A 25,742-nucleotide genomic window follows, 5' to 3' on the forward strand; every position below is an offset into this window, starting at 1 on the left:
TCTTTCTAGAAACTCTGCATGGCCACTGGTTTCCCTCTCACTCTCTCCTTTTCTCGCTCTTTCCCCTTTTCTCCAGATCAAATGGTTTCTATATCAGTATCAGAATGGTAGAAAATGGCCACACCAGCTCTGGCTCTGCATGGTCCAACACAGGCTAATTAGAGAACCAGAGTTCTGGTTTTAGTTCCAAATCCTTAAAGAATATTAACGTTAATAATCGGCTCCAGCCAGAAGGGTGTAGCCGCAATAATAAATGAAAACATGGAGGCAAGAGCATGTTGGCCATGCAGACATCCCACGAGAAGTTGAGAAGACCGTTTCCTATTCTCCTCACTTGGCTGTTTCTTTTTCTTTCTCCTTCTACATTCCCTCACCTCCCCATTATCTAACTCAGTATGAACAGAACCTCAAGTGGGTGCTGGAGTCACAGGTGGTGGGCCCTGCAGGAAATCCACCAGCTTTCCAGGTGTTGCCCTGACCTGCACAGTGCCAGAGGCCAGGGCTTATGAGGCACATACACTGGAGAACCTGGAAGCGGTGACTGTAATGCCCTTCTGGTGTAAAAATATGCCAGAACAGATGGAGAAAAATGACCCATAAGAGGCTATTCCAAAGCTGGGGTCCTTTTTATCCTTTTATCCAGAGGAGCAAGTTTACCCAGAAGGCATGTTCATTTCCTCAAATGCAAGTGTCTGTTGGTTTTTAAATGGTCTTAGCAACTGTGTTGACTGGGCTGGTAGAGTGGCTGAACAGGGATATCTTTTGAATACTCATTATAACCTCTTTGGCAACCAAGCTGGAAGTCTTGGATGTTTAGGCAGTCTGGTCATTTCCTAGGTCTTTCCTCAGGGCTCAAAGAAGGTGAGAGCTGAGTGGCAGAAATGTGCCAGAAACCCAGTTCTCAATTCTCTGTCCCACGACCTCCAGAAAGAAACAGGGCCGACTCTTTCAAGTCAGCAAGTGCCCTTCCCCTGCTCAGACTGGGAAGTGCCATCACCTGAAAACTACAGCCTGGTAAAAGAACAATTAGACCAAAATTCAGGGGAACCAAGGCAAACTGCATGTCCTCAGGAAAGACACTTCATCTTACTGTGTCTCATTTTCCTCATCTGTGAAATGCAATAATAATACTCATCCTCTCTCTGACTGACCAGACTTCCATGAGGAGGAAAAGAGAGAGCTGACGCCCAAGGTTTATTTCTCACTCAAACTTTTTGTTCTATTTGATCCTTCTCATTCAGTCATTGACGGCCCCACGCAGATCCTGGTTCGAGATGTCTCTGACACCGTGGCTTTTGTGGAGTGGATCCCCCCTCGAGCCAAAGTCGATTTCATTCTCTTGAAATATGGCCTGGTGGGCGGGGAAGGCGGGAGGACCACCTTCCGGCTGCAGCCTCCCCTGAGCCAATACTCAGTGCAGGCCCTGCGGCCTGGCTCCTGCTACGAGGTGTCAGTCAGTGCTGTCCGAGGGACCAACGAGAGTGATTCTGCCACCACTCAGTTCACAACAGGTAAGGCTGCGGTGGGGGAGAGAGGCACAAGGAGGGAAAGAGGGGTGGAACCAGCCAGTGGTATCATCACAGCAAGAGGGGTATTAGGAATGAGGCGAGGTGTGTCAGAGCATCAGCCTTGTTACAGACACTGCGAGAAGGAAGTGAGAGATGTCCAGCATAGAGAAAAAGCAGCACACCCTCACTAGGAGAGGAAAACTAGCTTCTCATCCTACCTCTACTGGCAGCTACATCTGTGATTGATATAAATCCTTCTCCACTATGGGCCTCAGGTTTCCCATTTGTAAAATGACAAGTTTGTCTTGAACACATGCAAGCATCCGTATTGCTAGTCCAAATGGCAATTTTGTGAGAATTCAGGAAAGGTGTCTCTTTCTCAAGATACATTCTTACCATTTGCTGGAAATTATCATAAAAATTCTATAAACCTACAATGACTACACCACCATGATGGTGTGCATTGGCATTATGCCAAGCCCAACCTGTACAACTCTAAGCAGACCTTCTGACCAATTCTGTGATTCACCCTGTAAGTAATGGCAGTAAGGCTCATATGAGGCTGATTCCCACAGATAGGAGGTTAATAAAGCCCATGTAAAACCTGCCTTGCTATGGTGACCACCCACCCCCACATTCTCAAGGCCACTGGGACTCTTAGAGCTTTGCCAACAGTTGGGAAAGGCCAGACCTCAGGGTGACTTGCTCCCTGACTTTCTCAGTGCCCATCAGTCTGGCCAGCTAGTGGGCTAGTAGGACAGGCACCATCCAAAGGATGGGCTTCCTGGCACCCTCATTAGGTAAATAAGGGCCTGTGATCAGAATAGTGATTGTGTCTCTCTTCTGGATTCTCAGTCTCACCCTCTTTGCCTTGGGATGGTCACGTGTCAAATAATATCTCTGCCAACTCCAAGTTAACCCAGGGATCAAAGAAAACTGATAACATCTGTAAGATCTAAGACCAGCATCTTCGGGTGGGGTAAAGTTGAAGAATCACTAATTCAAGAATTCTACCTTAGATTGTGGCATAAGAGCCTGCCACAGAATGGAATGAGTCCACGGTTTTCAAGAAGATTCAATAAATAAATAACACCCCTGTGCTCCACTGGGTTTAAAATCAATTGATAAATAGGCAAAAAGTGAAACAGATGGACACCAATTTTGTTCCCTAGATTGCAGCATGTAACTTAGCGTCATGGCCAGATGGGTTTGCAAACTAGATGGCCACTGTGGACCTGGGCAAGTCTCTCCATATGGCAGAAGTTGGGAGACTACCCAGGTTAGGACTTACAGCATGGAGGAACAAGTAGAGGCCTGAACACTTGAAACAGCCTGTCCCACAAGAGAGGGGAACAGAAGGGCAATGCCCAGGTCCTGCTGCAAAACTCACCATTTAGGTAAGCTCATTTTCTCCAGCAAAAGAGAGACAAGAGCCTAGGAAACATCAAGGGCAGGGAAGAGCTTTCCCGTTAAAAAGGAGCAAATGCAGACACTGACAAAATGGAGAAGGCAAGGTTTGATTCTGAAAAATACTCTTTTAGGTTTTCTCTCTAGTTCCTGGGCTAGATGCCACCCTCTCACCCAGGGGGTGCCCAGTGGGATTTTTACTGAACATATCTTGGGATCCCAAATGACCAAATGTGCACCTTGAAACAATGAACTAAATTCTGCCCATTTCTCTTCCCTTCTGTTTCCTCACTTAACCAAAGACGTTCATGTCCCTTCTTGGTTAATTCTAGGTCAGCTTCTCATTTCCCACCTCCACAATACCACTTGCTCAGGCGGGTGGTATTGTCTGTGGACAACGAGTCCTGCATCCTTTTCTTAATTTCAGGATAGTTTTGTTTGAAAAGTGGTTTCTTTGTGCTCTGCTCTGATAAGGAGTTTGAAGCGGCAAAAAAGGAGAGGAGAGCTCTTAAGAAGCGTGATGAAAAACAAAGTCTTGATGTTCAGGTCGACAAGATGGAAGCAGGATTGGCTGGTGGCCCAGGAAAATTCCGATCAAGACAATTACATTCTGCCTCCTAGGAGCTCCCCCTGAGTTTCAGTTCATTGCTACATGGTTTTCTGTTTCCGGTTGCCTGGTGGATTGGCAGCTGTCAGGCGGCTGACTTCTCAATACAGCCTCAGCCTACACCTCAAATATGCTCCCCTCTCCTGGAGGAGGGTGAGGGGAAAGAAGGGATGAGGAGATGCAAACAGCATTGCAGACAGACTCTCCAGGCCTGGGTTGGCAGGTGCCAGTTAAATGACGAGAGGGTACCCAGACCCTCGCGATGAGGCCCTCAGTCATTTCAGAGCTCCGCTTAAATTCAAATTAACCAAAGTGCTTTTCCAGGTGATGGCTCCGACACTAGGAGTGCACTAATTGCACAGGCAATTAAAGCAGAGATTTGCTTCCTACATGGTGAGTAGGATATTTGCTTGGGTCTTAGAGCTGTTCTGAAAGAGGAAAGAACCCTGAACAAAGCACACCACAGCCTGTGATTGGAGAGAAGCCAGCGCAGAAAACCCAGAGGCCAATCTCCAAAACCCCTCCCTGCCCTCAGCAGCTCTGGTTTCAGTTGCCCTCAGGAGGGAACTCCTGGCACCATTTCTCTCCTCTGGAGGCCTTCTCTTTAAGCAGATCCCTCAAGGTTCCAAGCACAGGCACCAGGGCATCTGGTCAACCAGAGGCTGCTGTTTTGACCTGAATACCCCAGATTTCTCTTTATTGCTATTATAGGTTGAATTGTGTTCCACAAAAAGACGTTGAAGTCCTGATCCCCATACCTGTGAATGTGACCTTATTTGTATATTGGGTTTTTGCAGATAATCAAGTTAAAATGAGGTCATTAGAGTGGGCCCTAATCCAATATGACTACGTCCTTATAGAAAGGGGAAATTTGGGCCCAGAGACAGATATGCCCACAAGAAGAATACCATGGTGAAGATGAAGGCTGAGATCAGAATGATTCTTGATTCTTCCACAAGCCAAGAAACGCCAAAGATCACCAGCAAATCACTAGTAGCTAGGAGAGGCATGCAACAGATTCTCACTCACAGCCCTCAGAAGGAAGCAGCCCTACTGACACCTTGATCTTGAGTCTGTGAGACAATAATTTTTTTTTTTTTTTTTTTGAGATGGAGTCTCACTCTGTCGCCCAGTCTGGAGTGCAGTGGCATGATCTTAGCTCAGTGCAACTCCGCCTCCCAGGTTCAAGCGATTCTCCTGCCTCAGCCTCCCAAGTAGCTAGGACTACAGGCACCTGCCACCACGCCCAGCTAATTTTTTGGATGTTTAGTAGAGAAGGTGTTTCACCATGTTAGCCAGGATGGTCTCGATCTCCTGACCTCATGATCTGCCCGCCTTGGCCTCCTAACGTGCTAGGATTATAGGTGTGAGCCACAATGCCTGGAGAGACAATAATTTCTATTATTTAAGATACCCAGTTGGTGGTGCCTTGTTATGGCAGTCCTAGGAAACTAATAGGAACATCCAAGTCCCAACAGTTCAAGCCCCTACCTGCTTGGCAGTGATGCCACTCTAGGACTCTTCAGGAAGTTCTTTCACAATTTCAAGCTGGATGGCACTTGCACCTCAGCCAAGAATCTGGCTGCAAAGAGCAGAGTAGGGCTTCCTGCTCATACAAGGCCAGCACCCTCACTCAAAGCTATCCTTTTTTCTGCACCTTCTCACCCCAAGCATTCTCAATGCCCCACAGCTGAAATACTTAACAGGACTTTTCTAAAACTTGATGTATGTTTATCGAACACCTACCAGGTACCAAGAACTATTCTAGGCACTGAGGCTACAGAATAAACAGATAGACAAGATCCTGGTTCACATGAATTACATTCCAGTGGAGAAACTGGACAAGGCAGAAGAAAATAAACACCCAAAATTATTTTGATTATGAATACTATGATGAAAAGTGAAATGAACAATACAGAGGCATGACCATGTTGGATCGATTAGTTTGAAAAGGCTTCTCTGAGAAGGTGACATTTTAACTAAGACCTAGATGACCTAAGCCATGTAAGGATCTGGAGAACATTCCAGGTAAAGGCAGAAGCCAGTTCAAAGGTCCTGAGGTAGGAATAAGCTTGATGAGTTTCAAGAGTAGAAAAAAAGCAATATAGCTGGAGCACAACGAATAAGCATAGAAGTCGTACATGGTGGTATCTGAGAAGCAGGCAGGCCTAGATCACACAGAGCCCTGCCAGCCACAATTAGGAGTTTGTAACAGGAAGCAACAGAAAAGTTTTAAGCAAGGGAATTACTTAATCTAATTTATGTTTTAGAGACTAGATATGTCTATTCCATAGTCTCAAGTCTCTCCACACGACCTCCACTAGGCATCTGGCTTTGCCTTGCTCTTGACTGACTGATGTTGCAGAGAACAGCTCAGCTGCCACCTACAGGGGTGCCCTCAGTGGTCCCTCTCTCCTAGAGGTCAGACTTCAAGGCCAGAGGGAGCAAACAATTTCACCTCATCCTAGTTCTAACAACCGTCTTTCCAGACCTCATTCTCAGGATTGACTTCTTTCAGGATCATTGACATTGGAGGTGTCTGGTCCCTTCAGAGACAACACTGCCCCTTAATCCACAGGCCACAACCTCTATGATCAAAAATACAAAAAAAAAGAAAGAAAAGAAAAGAAAGAAAAAGAAAACCCCAAAGCATAGTCTAACATTTCCAAGGCTTGGGTTTTTAGTTGTGAAGAGCACTAGGTAGAAGTCTCAACCTTAACCCTAACCCTAAATTAATTTTGCTCCAGTTCAGTTTGAGCTGCACACCCCAAGCCCAGTCCAGTCCTTTTGCCCAGCCTCTCTTCCTGCATGAAATTTAGGGGCATACAATGCAGCGGCAGGTGTTCCTCCACATGCCTATCTATCCAAGCTCCTCTCTCCATCCAACTGCTAGAGAAATCGCACACATAACACATCAAGAATACATAGTATCTGGCAAGCTAAAGTACAGTGAGTGAGGAAACATTTCTCAGGAAAACAAGCTGCAGAGACATAAATCTGCTAAAAGATTCACCCAATTTACATCGCTAAACAGAACACTTCTCACTCCGAAGCCTCTGCGCTCAGATTGATTCACAGCATTTCAGTCTTCCACAAGAACAATTGGTGGAAACTTGCCTTGCATTTGCAAATTAAAACAGTCCACTCGAGGTTTTCCCAGAACGAATGGCTAGTTCACTCCAAAGTTCAATTCAAGTGTCAAAGGCAAGAACTATTTTAAATGTTTTAAGTGACAGTTGTTCTGGGCAGCACATTATTGCACTGCAATTTGTTTATGCTGTTTCTGCCCAAAGAAGCTAGAAGAGATAGCCAGTCCTGGGAGAAAAAAAGCAGTGTCCCCGTGGTCTTTTTGTGGCAACCCCAGAGAACAAGCATTGGGGTTGATGGAACTCGGGAAAAGCTTCAGAGGCAACAGGAAGCCAGCTCAGGCCTTGGGCACCTATTTTTGTACAGGGCATCATGCTGTGTACTATCCATGGATTGCCTAATCCATGCAACCACCTGAAATGTTGGTATTATTTGTCCCTTTTACAGAGGTGGCCATCAAGGCCAAGCAGGGTTAAAAGACTTGCTCATGGTTCCATTACCAAAGATGTCAGAGCTGGGGATCAAACTGAAGTCTGACTCCAAAGCCTGTATTATTTCTGCTACATCACATCGTCCATATATGTCTTACCTTTATAGCTGTGTTTATTCAGGTAAACACAGAGGAAGGCACCTTACACTTCAAAATCTTGAAATCAACAGTCTTTTTGTTTAGCAGTCAAATTTGATATTGTTCTATTCCATCTCCATCACTTGGGAGCTGGCTCTGATTTTCTCCTACTGGGGTTTCCCTTGTTTTGTTTTTAAGCTTATGATGTTGGCTGGTTTCTAGAACGCCACTGGAACTCTTGAACGGAAATGGGGGAAGCATAAAGTGTATTGATCTCCAGCTCCCAAGTATCTAACCTGCCCAAGGAATTTGTCATGGCAGACCAAAAAGCTAACGGTAGCCACATTGTTCACTCAAATGTGAGCCAGAGGGTCAGGGGGTGTGGGCTGTCACCACCAATATTTTCAGAGTTCAAGATGCCCCACAAATGTACATTACATTATCATGTGTGATGTTGGTGATGTCTGTCTATTTGTAGAGATTGATGCCCCCAAGAACTTGCGAGTTGGTTCTCGCACAGCAACCAGCCTTGACCTCGAGTGGGATAACAGTGAGGCCGAAGTTCAGGAGTACAAGGTTGTATACAGCACCCTGGCGGGTGAGCAATATCATGAGGTACTGGTCCCCAAGGGCATTGGTCCAACCACCAGGACCACCCTGACAGGTGAGTAAGACCTATCTCTTAGGGTTATGCTGGTTGCTGAGTCTACACCCTCACAGTTCTCTCCCCAACCCACACACCTTACAAACCCATGGCCAATTCCTACTGATCTCATCTCCTAAGTGCCTAGCACATATGTCTAGTACTGTCCATTGTACTGCCATCACCTGTTCTAAGCTACTAACATCTCTCTTTTTTTTTTTTTTTTTTTTTTTTGAGACGGAGTCTCTCCGTCACCCAGGCTGGAGTGCAATGGCACGATCTCAGCTCACTGCAACCTCTGCCTCTCGAGTTCAAGCAATTCTCCTGCTTCAGCCTCCCAAGTACCTGGGATTACAGGCATCTGCCACCACGGCCGGCTAATTTTGTATTTTTAGTAGAGATGGGGTTTCTCCATGTTGGTCAAGCTGGTCACAAACTCCTGACCTCAGGTGATCCACCCACCTCGGCTTCCCAAAGTGCTGGGATTACAGGTGTGAGCTACCGCACCTGGCCTTCCAGTAACTTTTTCAAAGTACATTTTTGATTATGCCATTGCACTATGCAGATATTCCGGGGACTTCCCACTGCTCTTAGGATAAGCCCAGACCCTTAGTGTGGACACCAGGCCCTGCCTGGTTTTCCCCTGCCCTCTCCAGACTCACCTCCCACCCACATACGCTGGTGTTTTCTGGGCTCCAGGCTCATAAGTCTGTTTCTTTCCATTTCTCAAATACATTTTCCCTCCTGCTACAGGGCTGGCAAATGCTGTTCCCTCTGTCTGATAGGAACCTCTTCATCTAGCCGATGCAGACTTCCCTTTCCACTCCCAGGTTACTTCCCACTTCAGGGAGCCTGTTTGGTTCCTGGAAGAGGTCAGTTCATTCTGTCCAGCAGCCTCATCTTGCCAGTTTCCACTCACCTCCTAGCACTCCTCAGGTTATCATTTTACATGTGTGGCATGATTGTTTGACTATCAGTCTCCACCCTAAACCTAAATCTCTGTGAACATTGCACCATATTTGGTTTTGCTCATCATTGAATCTCAGAGTTCAGCATTTCCTGAATGAATGAATGAAACTGCAAAAGTTCACTATGACTTGGGCATGGATTTCAAGAGTTCACTGATAAAATGAGAGCCGAGTCATGCCATATGCACCCTGTGAAAAGTTTGGGTTTATTCTTAAGGGCAATGGAGAGTCATTGAGGGATTTTAAGTAAGGTGATGTAATGACTGGATTGTACAGAGAAGGGCAAGGTCAGAGGCAGGAAGACTGGTTAGGAGGCTGTTGCCAGAGTCAAAGGGAAATGATGATGGCATGGACTAAGGCAGTGTCCTTGGTCACAATGATACCTGGCTGGGAAGCGTTCCCTGTCCCCTGGGAGTGTGAGACCCAGTCAACACCACTCCTGGGGCCTCTGGCTCACCCATCCAAGAAAACCTCCCTTCCCAAACTCACCAAAGGGTAGAAGACTGGAAATGGGGGCGTGGTTTTCAGACGAAGGAGATGCTGTGCAGAACAGTCGCGGACCAGGAGCTGCCAGTGTGCTCACAGGCAGAGATTCTGTTTAGTTTGTGTCTTGGATTCCTACAAAAGTATTTGCTGTCTTGGTAGACAAGGGATACACAGCAAAGAGCGCTTACAGTAAACAAGGGCAGTATAATCAAAGCAGTTTTCCTCCCAAGTCGAAATCCCAGACCGCCTTGCCAAATACAGCTAGTTAAAGTAAATATAATAAATGCCTTTTCCAGACGGACGCACTCCTAAAGGCACAGCAAGGAGATCGGAAGATATGCTGACCAAGCAGATTAACAGGGGTGAATTAGGCAGAGAAAGGATAGACCAGCTGGCATAGGGCCTCGCAGAGAGCTAGAAACAGTCACAAAAATTAAGCTAAATCCCCCCAAAAAAACACAAAAACTGAAATGATACAAGAGGAAACTGATTCTAAGTGCAGCCCATCCCTGCCTAGAGCCGCAGGCTAATTTGGTAATTAGCAGTTATATAAAATCAATGGCTAACTGTTCAGATGGAGGATGCGCCATGAAATCGTGAGAGAGACAGAAAACCCAGACACGTCCTAGTTCTTATTTCCCTCTACTGGGAAAAAAGAAGATTCAACACTCACAGATCATCTGTCTTATTCCAGGTACCCTCATATAGTTGTAACTTCTTTAATCTTCACAACCACCTCATGTGGTGGGTATGGTTAGCATTCCCATTTTACAGATGAGGAAACTGAGGCTCATGGAGTTTGAAAACTTGCCCAAGTTCACAAAGCTAGCAAGGGGCACAGCTGTGATTCAAACCCACTCCTTCTGAGTACCAGTCAGAAGGTTACCCTTCCATGGCTGCTTCCACTAAAGAAGTAAAATGTAAGGGACAGTCCAAATTTAAATGCCACAGACCTAGAAGGGATGGGAAAATTATTATTGAGTATGGGGCTTAAATAGGTTGATTTTTTGTTACAGTCAGACTTAAAACATTTCAAATATATATATTACATTACATTTATATATTACACATAATTATCTCAGGGAGCTCACTGCTGGGGAGATTTATAAAGGCAAATAGCTTAACATAATTTAAGAAGAGATTATTGGCACATAAGGAAATCAAGTGTATCTGTACTTGCTGAGATGCTAGTTGCAAGGATTGTTGGTTCTCCTGCTGAGGCATCTGGGGGAAGAGAAGGGAGAGCCATGAAAAAGAGAAAGGGACAAAAGGGAGAAGTTTGACTTTGGCTCTAAAACATTGTGCTTTCTCCCTCACTCTTCAACTTGGAGCCTAAAAAGTTAAGTTTTTCAGCCTCCAACACCTGTGTTCAGACTCAGTTTGATTTGATTGCTGTGCTCTGTGCAATATGCTAAGAGCCTGGACTTTTGACTCTGTACCCAGGCTTGCCACTTACTGTGTGATTTGGGACAGTTGATTGAATCTTTCTCACCCTCTGTTTCTTCATCTGTTAAAGGGGACTGATACCACCGACCCCACAGTGCCATCATGAGGCGTTCATGAGGCAATACATTTAACGAGCTTAAGGTAGTGCTTCTGAAAACAAACTACTCAGTAAGTGGATGGCAGTGGTGAAGAAGAAAGAGATGAGGAGGTCTGTGAGCTACTGGATGGTTTAGGATGTCCTCCTTTAGTCCAGGTGGCCTAGTGGTTTAGAACCTTGCCTCCCACAGCGTGGTGCAGCCACCAGCAGCCCGGGCATCACCCCCAGAGACGTTGGAGGCCTCTTCTCCCGAGAACTACCAACCCAAAGCCTGCATTTTAGGACCCCTGCTTCAAGGAAATCCATGAAACTCACTTAGAGCACAGCTTTGGAAGTCACCCCACTCAGGGGTGAGACCAGCTTCATGAAGTGTGCATCCTTGAACAAATTTCTTAAATTTCCTGCACTTCAGTTTTCTCACCTGAAAGACATCCTATCTACCTCATTGGGTTGTTGTGAGGATTAAACGAAAGCATACATATATCCCTATTCAAGTACTTAAGATGGAGCCTGGCACACAGCAAGCACTCAATACCCATGTGATTTTTTATTGGTATTAAACCCCACAAAGCTCAGACCTGAAGCCATGGCTGCCTGGCCTTTTCCAGACACAACGTCAGGCCCCCTTTACTCTCGCTATTGACTCTCAACCCTTAAAGCTCTGTGGCACCTGTATTTGCCATTCCCTGCAGGAGCCCTTGCTCTGAGTCCACCATTTTCCTCTTTGCTGTGGAATCCAGGCCCTTCCTGACTCTCCTGGTCTCTGAGGCATTCCCAGGGCTGGCTGGCAGCAAGCACCCCCTCTCGACCTCCCTCTTTACAAATGTTGCCCCCTGCCACACAGAGTCCAGGCTGGGGCCCAAAATTCAAAACATTCCCCCGCCCCCCATTACTCTCTGTAGGCAACGTCCAGAGAATTCCTTCTGGGATATGAATTTGCTTCTGAACAACAGACTCAATGTCTGCAATGACTTTTTCTCTCTGCTCTGGTGGCTTCTGTGTCCTTAATAAGTCTGTTTTAGGCTCAGTCACTTAGCCTGTATGGTGTCTGTTTGGCCTGTGCACCATACCTATAGTCCCAAAGGGGTGCTTGAGTGTTACACACCTTACCAGCCAGATTAGAACCTGGCACCATGTAACAGGGTGCAATACCACTCTGCTTTCTGGGCAGCAACAACAAAAAAAAAAAAAAAAAAAGAAAGAATTTAGAAAACTCCAAGTAGAGAGAGGGAGGGAAAGAGAGAGAGAGGGGAGGGAGAAGATTTTTGGTTGCTGACTGCAATTTAGCCAAAAACATCAACTTCCCTGCCTGGGACTAACACAAATTATAAACACTACTCTGGCCTTTGTGTACAAGGTGACTGCTCTAATCTGTCATCAAAAAGGCATGTGGTTGTGTTTTAGCAGTAGGGGAGGGGACTTGCCCTCAGCCATCCACACTCTCTCACCTGGTCTTCCCTCATGAACAGAAGCCTAGGATCCTTGAGGATTCTCATGACCAGGAAATAAGGCAAAAGGAGCCAGGCCCATGTGGTCACAGGAGCATCATGCTCTCACAACCATCCAAGGCCTGTTCATCGCACCCCTCACCCACTCCACAGGGCACCTGCCTGTGGGCCTCATGGTGGCACTTGCCAACCTGCTGCCTCTCCCTGGACCAGGACTATCTCGATCTCCAGTTGACAAGCTGAAAAATTGCCAACAGGGCCTAGGAAATCCAGAAGCTTGACAGTTTCTACAGATGTGATACAACATAGGAATGCAAGAAAACAGAGACTTACAGCCAGTCACACATGATGCACTCACACGCACCACATGCACACATGTACACACAAACACACCTACACACTCTCACACTTACACTTAAGCACATACTCACACGCACATACACACATGCACACACTCACATAGTCATACACACCACACATGCTCATGTACTCACACATACACACTACAAGTTCATATATCCCCACACTTACACACACTCACACACACTAGGCTGACACCTGTAAGCACGTCCTGATCATGCTTTGGGAGTTGCTGCCTTCAAGGTTTCTGGCCCAAATGGGGGTCTAGTGGTGAGAAGGTGGGCTCCTCAGGGTACACTGGCAGGCCATGTGCTTGTCTGCAGGAGAAGAAATCTGAGACTCCAGAGGGAGTCCAGCTGGCGAGTCAGCACTGACCACGACACTCGATGTCCACCTCGCCCTGTCTGCACTCCCTGATGGGCCAGTGCACAAGCACCAAACCCAGCACCAGACCTTCAACACCCTGCAGCTCTTCTGAGGAGGAAAGGACCAGGCACAGGGCCTGGGGGCCTGGGCCAGACAGTGCTCAGCCTCCTTTGGGCGAAGTCACAGTGACCCCAAGTGGTCACTTTGGTAAGGCACCCTCCAAACATGGTGTCACCTTCCAGGGGCGGGAAGGTGGAGAGTGGGCTGCAGAGACCCAAGTAGAAGTGGAGGAAAGAAAGGACAAAGGCTTCCACGTACCTCTTCCTCACGGAGTTGGGACATACAGGGCCTATTCCTTATTTGTCTTAAAGGCTGGGGATAAGGGGCTCAGGGGAAAAGCCAGAAAACTATTTCAGAAAAGCTGAAACTATTTCAGCTTCAGCTTCCACTTCCTCGGCAGGTAGTACTTGTTCACAGCAACAACCCAGAATAGGGATGCTCCTGTAGGACAAGGCTGATGAGCTGTGTTTCTCATTAATTCCACCAGCAATAAGAAAGCTCCATCTGAGAACAGTCCTTAGAAGTATTATTTTTCTTATCAAAAATGGGCTTGTTAGGCCAGTCTTTTCCTTTAAATCAGGATGGAATTGGCTGCTTCTCTTGAGACTTGAACATCATGCACACCCAAAAAAGCAGGGAAATGGCCTTGAAAGCCTGACTCATTCCAGGAACCCTGAAGATGCACCTGTCATTATCCAAAGAGATAAGTGTGGGGAGGCTGGGAGCTCAGATCTCCATTTAACTAAAAAGAGATTGGTGCCTATCTGGTGTGATTTCAGGGGCTCTCCAAAGATCCTCTCTGCATATCTCCCCCATGAAACCTCTGGTCTCCAAATTCCACTGATGGGAAATTTCTCTGTAAGGGACCCTATATTAGTCCCTGGGTTTTCATGAATTATTTTGCCAGAGCTGCCTTTGCATGCCCTGTTTCCTTTGTCTGGGATGCCCTCCCTGCCACCAGATGTCCATGGGTCCTTCAAAACCCAGTCCAGATATCCTCTCTTCACAGTCTCCCCAACACTCCCCACCACCACCGCTACTGCCACCACCACCATGCTGCTTCTATGCATGTTTTCTCACTATACTACATACCGAAAAAAATAAAATCTTGGACCCAAAGACCTAAGAGTCTAGTGAGGAAACCAATATGAAAATTAACAATAATAACATAATCACTATAAAAACTGCAGATTGACTGCAAGTTCCTTGGGGACAGGGTCCTCAGTTTGTCCCTCTCCACGAAGGTAGGCACCCAGTGCACTAGGGCCAATCACACCCCTAACATCAGTTTCATAGACTTGAGCTTCACAGACACTTGGTAGATGATCCTAGGGATTTAAAGATGGAAAGCGTCCATATTTCCTCATGTCCACTTGAGCTCAACCAAGCCTGCAGACCCCAAGTATCTTATTCATGTTTTTGCTAGCAAGAGACAGCAATCTCAGTTCCTTGGGCCTCCTTCTCCCTACCACTTTCCCTGCTAGCAACAGCAGGCATGAAGAACAGGTTTCCAAAACAGGGCTAAATAAGTCATTCTGCCTTTATCACCACAGTTCTTGCACTGCAGGTGAGAATGTGCTAGCTCCTGTTCCTCTCCAGCCCTCATTAATCTATGAATGCTCATTATGTCCCATTCTGACCACTAGAGAATTCCATATTTCCTTCCCTCTATCTTTCCTTATCTTAGCCAGCTTTAAGTTTCAACTCAAATACCTTCTCTGGAAAGACTTATCTGCCTATTACAGCCCACGCTGATCTTCTCCCTGCTGATCCTGTCCTCTTAGTCCCTTGCTGATCTTTTCCTCTTAGTTGGCAGCCCCTGCTTTGGTCCTGCATTAGTCTATTTGCATCACTATAAAGGAATACTTGAGGAATTTATAAAGAAAGGAGGTTTGACTGGCTTGCAGTTCTTCAGGGTGTACAGGAAACACGACGCCAGCCTCTGCTTCTGGTGAGGGTCTCAGAAAGCTTACAATCATGGGGAAAGCCAGAGGGCGAGCCCCCGCATCACACAATGAGAGAGGGGGCAAGGGCTCGGGGGAGGTGCCACACACTTTTAAACAACCAGATCTCACGAGAACTCACTCACTATCTCAAGCACAGCTCCAAGCCATTCATGAGGGCTCTATCCCCATGACCCAAGCACCTCCCACTGGGCCCCACCGCCAACATTGGGGATGCCAATTCAACATGAGATTTGGAGGGGACAAGTATCCAAACTATAACAGGTACCACATCACTCTCGATTTCCAATTTGCTTAATCTGCTCCCTCCTCCTGGCCTGTAAGACTCAGGGATGGGAACCATGCTATGATGTGTCAGAAAAAATCAAGGGACTTGGGTTCCAAACCTAGTTTTGTTTTGTTTTGTTTTTGAGACGGAATCTCGCTCTGTTGCCCAGGCTGGAGTACAGTGGCGTGATCTCGGCTCACTGCAAGCTTCGCCTCCCAGGTTCACGCCATTCTCCTGCCTCAGCCTCCCCGGTAGCTGGGACTACAGGTGCCTGCCACCTCGCCCAGCTAATTTTTTTGTATTTTTAGTAGAGATGGGTTTTCACCGTGTTATCCAGGATGGTCTTGATCTCCTGACCTCATGATCTGCCCGTCTCAGTCTCCCAAACCTAGTTTTATCATGTAATAGTTGTGTGACCTTGGCCAAGGAATAGACTTCTTGGAGCTCCTGTTTGCTTATCTATAATACCCTATCAGTAGCACTGCAGGGAAATTAAATAACATGTGAATATTTAAGAAGCAGTTATAATTGCATAACTCTTTACCATCAGACACTCAAGAATTTTTTACTTCTCTTTTTCTTCCCTCCCCTTCGTCATTATTCTTTTCCATGTAGCTTAATGCTTGGCATATTATGGGTGCTCACTAAATAATTAATTTACTTTTTTAGCACAGATTCCTTTTCATCCCCAAAAGGGCAAGGCTAATGTCTTGTTTAGCTCACACCACCTTGTGCCTGACACAAAGGAGGCCCTTAATAATATTTGCTGAGTGGATGACTATGCTTTAGAGGTTCCAAGAAGAATGGGTGTGAGGTGAAAGAGTTGAGAAAAGCCACAACCTCCAAGCTGAACAAAGAAAGTTCTGTAAGGAATGGAGAGTAGTGATTTCCTATGGGATGAATTTTCCGTGCTATTGTTAAGAAAGGGAACAGGGCCATTTATATGTTACCACTTGCAGGAGTTGGATGGAGAGATAAAGGGGGCATTGATAGAGAGCAATGGGGTCTTTAAAAAGTGAGAAATCCCTAGGAGTACTCAGAGTGCTGATATATAGGTGCACTGGCTATGCCTCGGATACTTGTGGGTTTTTTTCCAGCAGAACTATATTTTACCTGCTGGCAAAGAGCAACAATTCACTTGTAGCATGGAAGAAAGCTGCTGAAAATCAAAGGAAAGCAGCAGACACAAACCTATAAGCGAGTCCCACTTTTCCATCCTCTAGACAGAAAACCTGGGAAGAGAATGCTTTAAATTCTGCTCTGCAGTTTTCTGGGAGAAGATGATTCCATTGTAAATTATTGAACATTTCATTTAAGCTTCATAAATAAGAAACTGGGATGAAAACGTTACATGTTAGATCTGTTTGGCAGTGTATAATTTCTGTCTTATTCCCTCGATCTGTCACCCTTCATCTATGTTGGAGAATTGCTACTTCATTATAGGCAATTGAAGGTCTCAATCAGTTGCCTGATAAAAATAGTTTATGTCCCAAAGGTAATCTCATTTCTGCAACCAAGGATGTACCTGGGACTCACTGAACATATTGATGGAGATAAATCTGTGCTTCAAATGGATCTAGAGGTACTGCAATCACCCACTCAATCTAGAGACAGGTACTCGGCCCAGCCAGGGGCAAGGTCCTCACAGCCACCTGGACTCCCTGAATCACTGGTTTCCAACAGAGCCAACAGGCTAAGCCCCAGCAAACCAATAACAACAGGTGTACCCAGGAACAGCCTGTACTTGCCTGGGTTACTTTTTGTAGTTGATGAGACCACTCACAATAAAAAAGTACTCAAAATCCAGGAATAGTTCTCTGTGCAAAGTAATAAAATATTAGCTATTACCAGTAAGATCCAGGCACTGGACTTTAAACACTTGGACTCATATAATCGTCATGATGACCCTCTGATATAGATGCTGTTAATTATTCTCATTCTTCAGAAATTGAGGCTCAAAGATGTTAAGTAATCAAAATTACACAGGTAAAAGGTGGAAGAGACTGAATATAAACATAGATATGTCAGACGTCAAAGGCTGTCAAACTTCAAAGTTTACCTCCACTGGTGTTGCCACTTTAGAGAAAGAAAGAATTTAAGGGTTGGGAAAGAAAGCAAGCTGGTTCAAGAAAAGAAAGAGGGCTGATTCGAATGCCTACCCAGACAGGGCTTCGGGACTGCATTCCTGGGAGGGAAATTGGCCTGGTAAACTCTGCCATGCTTAAGCAACATTTATTGCATGGACTGCACGAAACCCCACTGAGGAAGGGGATGAAGAACCCGCTGGCTGCCAGGCAGCATTCCTCTTGGCCAAGCCAAGCCATTTGTTAAAGAAATGTTGCTCAAAGTATTTCCAATCAAAATCAGGGATTCCAGAGAAATCACAGCTGCCCTGAGAAGCCAGTGTGATGGAAGAAGTAATAGGACATCCCATTCCTCCTAAAAGCCCTGAACTCTGAGACCAGAAGCCAACGGGGCATCTCTAGCTGGTCACAGACTTACTCCGTGCCACAGTTTCTTTTTATAAAGATGATGTACTCTGTTGAATAACAGTCCCCTCAAAATACATGTCCACCCCAAACCCATGAGTGTGACCTTATTTGGAAATAAGGTCTTTACAGATGCAGTAGAGTTAAGATGAGGTCATACTGGATTAGGGTGGCCCCTAAATTCAATGTGACTGGTGTGTTTAAAAGAAGAGGGGAAGACACAGACACACAAGGAGAAGGCCATGTGTCTACAGAGGCAGAGACTGGGGCGATGCAACTACAAGCCAAAGAATGCCAGGAACTGCTGGCAACCACCAGAACCTAAGTCTCCTTGAGCCTTCAGAGGAAACGTGGTCCTGGAGACACTTTGATTTCAGACTTCTAGACTTCAGAACTGTGGGAGGACACATGTCTGTTTTAAGCCACACTGTATGTGGTCATTTATAACAGTAGTCATAGGAAGCTAATGCAGATGGAGAAAAGACTGCTTATCCCACCATCCTCCCAAGGTTGTGATGAGACTCTAAAACACAATCCATTCTGAAAAACACAGATGTTATATAAACACAGAATACCATTGCAATCAGCCATGAGCCCACACAAAGTCCCACAAAGAGCCTACCGGAAGGACTCAGACTGACCATTAGAGGTTGGCAGGGTGATCACTTGATTTTGTTGGGTTTTTTTGTTTTGTTTTGTTTCGTTTTTGTTTGTTTGTTTGTTTTTGTTTTTTTGATACAGAGTCTCACTCTGTCACCCAGGCTGGAGTGCAGTGGCGTGATCTTGGCTCACTGCAACCTCCGCCTCCTGGGTTCAAGTGATTCTCCTGCCTCAACCTCCCAAGTAGCTGGGACTACAGACGCAAACCACCACACCAGGCTAATTTTTATAATTTTAGTAGAGATAGGTTTCACCATATTGGTCAGGCTGGTCTCAAACTCCTGACCTCAGGTGATCCACGCACCTCGGTCTCCCAAAGTATTGGGATTATAGGCGTGAGCCACCGTGCCCTGCCTTTGTTGGGTTTTTCTACAATCCCAGTCCTAATAGATAAAGATGAGTTTGATGCCAGTTGTAATAGATGAAATAGCCCTCAAAGAATCCCCAGCATCTGTGAATATAACCACCTTACAGGGCAAAAAGGACTTTGCAGGTGTGATTAAATTAAAGATCCTGAGAAGGAGAGACTAGACTGTCCTATGCAGGTGGGTCCAACATGATCACAAGGATTTTCATAAGATGGTTGTAGGGAGGTCAAAGTAGATGCAATGATAGGAGCAGAGGTCAGAGAGAGAAAACAGATTTGATCGTTTCAAGCTGCTGGCTTTGAAGATAGATTAAGAGACCATGAACCAAAGAATGCAGGCAGCCTCTAGAAGCTAGAAAAGGCGGGGAAATGGATTTTCTCCTAGAGCCTCCAGAAGGAATGCAGCCCTGCTGAACTACTTTGGACTGCAGACCTCCTGAACTAACTGTAAAAGAATATACTTTCATTGTTATAAGTCACTAAATTGTGGTGATGTGTTACAGCAGCAATAGGAAACTAGTACACCAGTCAAACTGGTTAGTCTGAAAATAAATGTGAAAGAGGGCAAGGAGAGAACCCAGAGAATTCCAGATCTTCTAGGAGCCTCTCAGGGATCCTTTGTGGTAAACCTCCCAAAGACTTTCCTCAGAGAAGCTTACACCCTTTAGTGAGACAGATTTTGCATTTCCTCTGTCTTCTTGGACTCCCCTGGAAGTTACTCTAAAATTAGATCCACAACCTTAGATACCCTGAGGCCTGAATTACTGAACTTGGTGGGGAGCTCACAGCAACAGGACTTCTGCATGCCCCTACTTGACAGCCCTGTGCTTAGAAAAAAAAATCCATCCACTGTTGCTCCCTAGAATGGACCCAGGAGTCCCCATATGGCCTCAGCTCCTATAAAAAGTGTAACTTGGTCCTTGTATATAACATTCAAGAAATGCTTTACAGGCCTATGTCCACACTGTCTCTCTTGATTACATACTCCCGAAATTCACAATTTAAGCAAGAAATCCCCTCACTGGTTCAAGCCAACCTGAGATGCTAAGCATACAAGGAGTCCTTGTATACTTAGGTGAGCACACCTCTGAAGGTCACTGACAAGGCAGCCTCTCTGCCTTCCCAGAGAGCCTGGCTGCAAGAAGGAAGCTCCACATGGGCTGGTTCGTCCTATTGACTTGGATTCCTAAATAGTGAAATTGGGATTTCCTAATAGTTGAAATTAGGAGAGGATTCAAGGAGGACTAAACACAAGGTATGAATAAAAGTCTAAGATCATTTTCTTCCCTGCTTTCAGCCTTCCTAGCCCTGCCCCATACACAGAATAATGTTTGTTTCTCCATCCACTGATAGATCTGGTACCTGGCACTGAGTATGGAGTTGGAATATCTGCCATCATGAACTCACAACAAAGCGTACCAGCCACCATGAATGCCAGGACTGGTGAGTAGGAGGACTGCTGAGGAAGACCAGGTTAGCCTATAAGCCTAAGGAGTCATGGAGGCTCGTCCCAGCAAAAATTAGTCAGAAAGCAATGTCTTCCAGTGAACAAGGCTCTGGTGACAACTGTCAGCCTAGAAACAACATCTACCCTATGCCTATTCCCTAACCTCTGACATGCAGGATGGAGTCACCCTCTTCCCCATAGACCTATGCTCGGTCCCCCATGGTCTGAAGAGCTGCTCAGGGCTGTACAGAGCAGAGGTGGAAAATCCTAAATAGATTGATGCCATTGCAGGCCATATTTTTATCTAGACCACCCCGACAGCAGGCAGAATGGGGCATCTTCACCCTGCATGCACCACAGATGCCCTCACAAAGGCCACTTGGGTGAAGGTCTGTCTAGACTTGAAACAACCCATTAAATCTGAGGGCAGAAGAAAAGTCCAGTTGAGACCCTTGTTGCTCTGGATTCATCAGTTTTGCTTCCAAATCCTGGGTAGATTTCAAAGTCATTTCAGCAGCTATGGTATTAGCAGCCTGGGCCGGGCTAGGGATTTTAGACCGGTCCTTGTCCCAAGGTTCAGCCTCTCTAGAGAACTACATGGACAAAGGTCTCCAGTTCCTCAAATCTAGCTGCCTGCCTGGCTATGGTTAGAACAAGTCAAAATAGCCTCAGGGTTGGAGGGTGGTGCCCTTCTGTTACCAGGATGGCATATCCCTACTTGGTGGTAGCTACCATTTTGTCTTTATTGGCTTATTGAGAAAGGATGGGAGAAAATGAATACGGGGAGCTTGAAAATCAGCAGCCAGCTTTGTCCCAGAGGTGGATGCAATCCAGTGGTATCAGAGCTCATCATGCCTTTCTGCAGATTGTTCATCTGTTTGCCAAGCCCCTGGCCATCATTCAGAGGGAAGGTGCTTAGCAAAATATGAGATAAGTGTCAGCAATGACAAGCTAGTGCTTATAGTCAGCAGGCCTGCTGATAGCTTGCAAACACACAAAGCAGGCCAATAAATACTGCCCTCCTGGGGAACATGTGTAAAATAGGCCATTTATGTCAATCCACAGAACTTGACAGTCCCCGAGACCTCATGGTGACAGCCTCCTCGGAGACCTCCATCTCCCTCATCTGGACTAAGGCCAGTGGACCCATTGATCACTACCGAATTACCTTTACCCCATCCTCTGGGATCGCCTCAGAAGTCACTGTACCCAAGGACAGGACCTCATACACATTGACAGATCTAGAGCCTGGGGCAGAGTACATCATTTCCATCACTGCTGAGAGGGGTCGGCAGCAGAGCTTGGAGTCCACTGTGGATGCTTTCACAGGTACCAGAGCAGCAGAAATCCCAGCCGGGTTCAGGGATCGGTGGATCTTAGTGTGAGAAATTCATCCAGGCAACTCACTGTTCCAATGTTCCATTTCCTTTGGAGAAAAGAGAGGTGGGTAGAAAAGGATAGACGCAAAACTAATAAATGCATCAAGAGGGAAGGGTTGGAAGTAAAGGGGAGAGGTGAGCAACAGTGTTACTTGCCTGAAAACTTGTATCTGGTTTTTCTATGGCCTTGACATAGTAGTTGATTCTGTCCATCTTTCCCTGCTGCAGTAAATCAGTGGGAATACAGAGAATCCATGGGATCACGTAAAATTCCTTCCAGGATACAGGCTTTCAATTCTGGGTCAGTATTATGATTAACTCACAGAAGTATTTCTCATATTAACAGAATCCATTTTCCCATATTTGGATTGGAAAAAGTGGAGTGAACAGGACTGGAGAGTGAAGAGGTGGAATCTCTGGGTTAGTGGGTGAAGGTGTAGCCCTTGTTAACAAGGATAGCAGATCACTTCAGCCAGGAAGTTCTTCTGGCCCAACGGCCCATCTTCTCACATGTTTCAGGACCATCCATCTCCTTTGCTTTGCAGGCTTCCGTCCCATTTCTCATCTGCACTTTTCTCATGTGACCTCCTCCAGTGTGAACATCACTTGGAGTGACCCATCTCCCCCAGCAGACAGACTTATTCTGAACTACAGCCCCAGGGATGAGGAAGAAGAGATGACAGAGGTCTCCCTGGATGCCACCAAGAGGCATGCTGTCCTGATGGGCCTGCAACCAGCCACAGAGTATATTGTGAACCTTGTGGCAGTCCATGGCACAGTGACCTCTGAGCCCATTGTGGGCTCCATCACCACAGGTGAGGCTGGAGGACTTGGCAGCAGGTGATGAAAGGGGTTCTCACAGTAGCCTTTGACAAATCAATGAACTTTTAAAAGAGAAAGACCTAAGGAGTAGGGGACTGCCTAGAGAAAGTCTATGAGCTGTTCTGAAACAGCTACTTCCTCCAGTGCTGAAGAAGATACGTTAGATGAGAAACTCCCATTTGGAAGGTGGGACAAAGTCAATGTCTTGAGGAGGTCAAAGTTTGAATGCATTTGTCCAAAACACCTCCCACTACCGGCTTAGAAAAAAAAAAGCACTGGAGATAGCTAGTCTGCAACAGGAATCCCTCTACAGTGAAGAGACACCTGTTCCTATTCTGGAGAGCCACCTCTTAACTGCCCAGAAAGGTCACTGGTACAAGTGATGCTTCCTTAGTCTCACATGGGACTAGCATGCAATCAGGTAGTGACCTGGCACTCAGAGAATGGGGTTGATTTGGATGTTGCTTAGAAAACACAGGCACTCTGAGATGAATTGGATCAATCCCAGCTCATTATTCCCAAATACAGTTTCAAATATGAGGTGCATGTGGGTGAAGACATGTATGTTTGGGTCGTTTCCTACTTACTAACAAGAACTCACAAACTGGACAAGTGGATTAAACACTCAGCTGATCAACTCTGTGATCCCCTAGCAGTAAAAAAAAAAAAAAAAGTCCATAGCATAAATGAAATACAATTTAGGAAAATGGATTTGTTCTGGACTTGTGCTCTGAAATCCCTGTACAGTCAATAGGTAGTTTTTCAAAACTGAAACCAAAGGTGACTGCTAAAGAATAAGAGATACAAGCAAAATTTGGTTTATCATTAAAAAAAAAATTACCCCAGAGAAAATGGCTATGTTTCTCCCAATTCAAAACAAAACATATGAATTTTAAAAAAAGTTCCTAGTTGGCCTGCAGATAGGTAACAGGTACAGAGCTTGCCAGCTTGGCTTCATGTTGTTAAAATATTCTCCATGGACATAGCTTTAGTCATACCTGCAAGGTTTCAATTGAAACACCAACCTGATTGAAACACCATGGTTTTAAGGATACCCTATTACGCAGAAAGATCCTGTCTGCCTTTGGGACAACACTGGCTTTTGGTCAATATAAAACCAGGGATGAGAATTTCTTTTTCACACTGTGCTTTCTGTCTTTTTCCCTCAACCACTGGGTCCTTGTAGGAATTGATCCCCCAAAAGACATCACAATTAGCAATGTGACCAAGGACTCAGTGATGGTCTCCTGGAGCCCTCCTGTTGCATCTTTTGATTACTACCGAGTATCATATCGACCTACCCAAGGTAACAAAGTGATTTGACTTCTCAAAGATGCTAGGATTTGAATGAAGAATATGGGAGAATTAGCATATCCTGCAGAACATCCACTCCTGCCTGAGTGTTTCCTCTTCTCTGTGGCATGCTCCATCAGAATGAGAGTGGGCTGGTGAGCAGCCAAGAAACCCTGCACTCACCAATGCCTCTTGAGAAAGGCTTGATTACATTCACCCAGAAAGCAGGCCCTTCCCTAGCAGAGGTAACTGGTCACCATTATCTAGGCAGTGTCATGAGAAACAAAGAGGCCCAAAAGAATCTGCCAAGAACTAGGGTCACATGAACTTTCCTACAAGAATGAAGTTCAAGACTAGGATCCAGAGGGATGGCTAAAGACCCAGCAAAGCCAGATGGAGCCTTGGAGGGAACCACAGTGATGTGGTCCCATTTTAGCCACTCCAGCCAAGTTACAAGTCAGAGGAAATTGGCCCAGACCTCATCTGCACCCTGCCAGTTCTTGCTGGTACATGTGGCATTGTTAAGGAAGTGGAGGGCACACTCACTTCCAGTGAGGACACAGGACAGCTTTCTAGACTACACTGTCTCTGGACTGCGGGGACTGCTCCTTGCATCGGTGCCCTCCATACTGCCTTAATGTCATTGTCTTAGAGAAGACCGACTTGTTAGAAAACCACTTAATAGGTAGCTAGTTTTACTTTGCTCCAAGGAGTCCATAAAATGAAGGAATGAGACCAGTGTGCAAAGCCTCTTCACACTCCAACATTCCCAGTCCATGAACCATGTAGCATCCCTCCCCACTGAGTACTGAGTCTCACACCCATCTGCTTTATTGACATAGACTGTACCATGGGTTGCTTGGATGAGAGGGCTACTGAATTTTAACTGTAGATTCTTCTCTTCTCCAGTGGGACGATTAGACAGCTCAGTGGTGCCCAATACTGTGACAGAATTCACCATCACCAGACTGTACCCAGCTACCGAATACGAAATCAGCCTCAACAGCGTGCGGGGCAGGGAGGAAAGCGAGCGCATCTGTACTCTCGTGCACACAGGTAGGCATGTCTCCCTGCTGTGTCGAGTCAGGACCCTGACTGAGGATCTGGGTGAAGTTGTTCAGGCTCATACAAAGGTTCTGGAGGCTGAGGCTCCATTTCAGGGTGCTCCTCTAACCCACTGTGTCTTGCAGGGCAATTTGCAATTTCTCTTCCCCTAATACTCCTCTCTAATACTAAAAGTTTAGAGAGTTACCCTCTGTAAGTCTTGCTGGTTTAGGTTAGGAATTTTCATGGAACTTCCAACATAAACAGTGCCCTTTCAGACATGTGATGGAAGTGAATTCTAAAACAGATACCTGAATCATTCATCTGATTTTGTAAAAGACTCAGATAAGAAAATTTCACCTCAGAGAAGAAAAGGGTTGTTACTCCAGTAATGGAATTGGGGTCATGAAATTTCATCAGATATAGCCAGAAACCACCAAGAAGCTGCCTTTGCTCTTGCTTTGTGCTCCAGGAAGAAAGAAGGCACCAAAGTGGCCATAACTCCCTCAACCAGGACCAAAGCAGTGGAGGTGATGTGGCTCCGTGGGCATCCTGGGCTTCCTGCAAGGGTACCATGTAGCTCATGTCTCTGACAGGCCCCCTAGTCACATCCAGATGTCCTCTGCATCCTCCATCAGCTCCTGCATAATGACCAGAGGAAGGGAGGTGCAAGGGAGAGACTGGCTTGCAATATGGGAAAGTGGGGAAGGGTAGTCCAAATCCCATGGCCTCCCTCTTGAAAACAAGCCCATACAATGGGGCTGAGGAGGACTCTCGGTAGCACCACTGCTCCTCTGTCTCTGGTCCCTCAGCAAGTACACCATGCAGAACTCACTAGCAGGCACAGCCAAAGTTTTCTATTCCCAAACCCTAGACCAAACCTCCTAGTTAAGCCATCATTCCCACAGCACGTGGGAAAATATCAAGCTTGCCTCATTAGGAGAACACCTGGATTTTC

At 46.0% G+C, this 25,742-nt stretch overlaps 1 protein-coding gene across 8 annotated transcripts in view; it reads left to right on the forward strand.

Annotated features, from left to right (window-relative positions):
• The window catches only part of TNR (tenascin R), a 418,193-nt gene that overhangs the window by 353,870 nt on the left and 38,581 nt on the right, over positions 1-25,742 (forward strand). For all 8 annotated transcript variants that reach the window (XM_031658364.1, XM_021930321.2, XM_031658387.1 and 5 more), the window contains 7 exons: positions 1,242-1,511; positions 7,656-7,841; positions 20,153-20,242; positions 21,312-21,575; positions 22,171-22,440; positions 23,634-23,753; positions 24,650-24,796. In XM_031658364.1, the coding sequence (XP_031514224.1) occupies positions 1,242-1,511; positions 7,656-7,841; positions 20,153-20,242; positions 21,312-21,575; positions 22,171-22,440; positions 23,634-23,753; positions 24,650-24,796 (1,347 nt within the window). The remainder of the gene's footprint in view (positions 1-1,241; positions 1,512-7,655; positions 7,842-20,152; positions 20,243-21,311; positions 21,576-22,170; positions 22,441-23,633; positions 23,754-24,649; positions 24,797-25,742) is intronic.

This window comes from Papio anubis, chromosome 1 (genome assembly GCF_008728515.1).
Source record: "Papio anubis isolate 15944 chromosome 1, Panubis1.0, whole genome shotgun sequence".
Taxonomy (NCBI): Eukaryota; Metazoa; Chordata; class Mammalia; order Primates; family Cercopithecidae; genus Papio; species Papio anubis.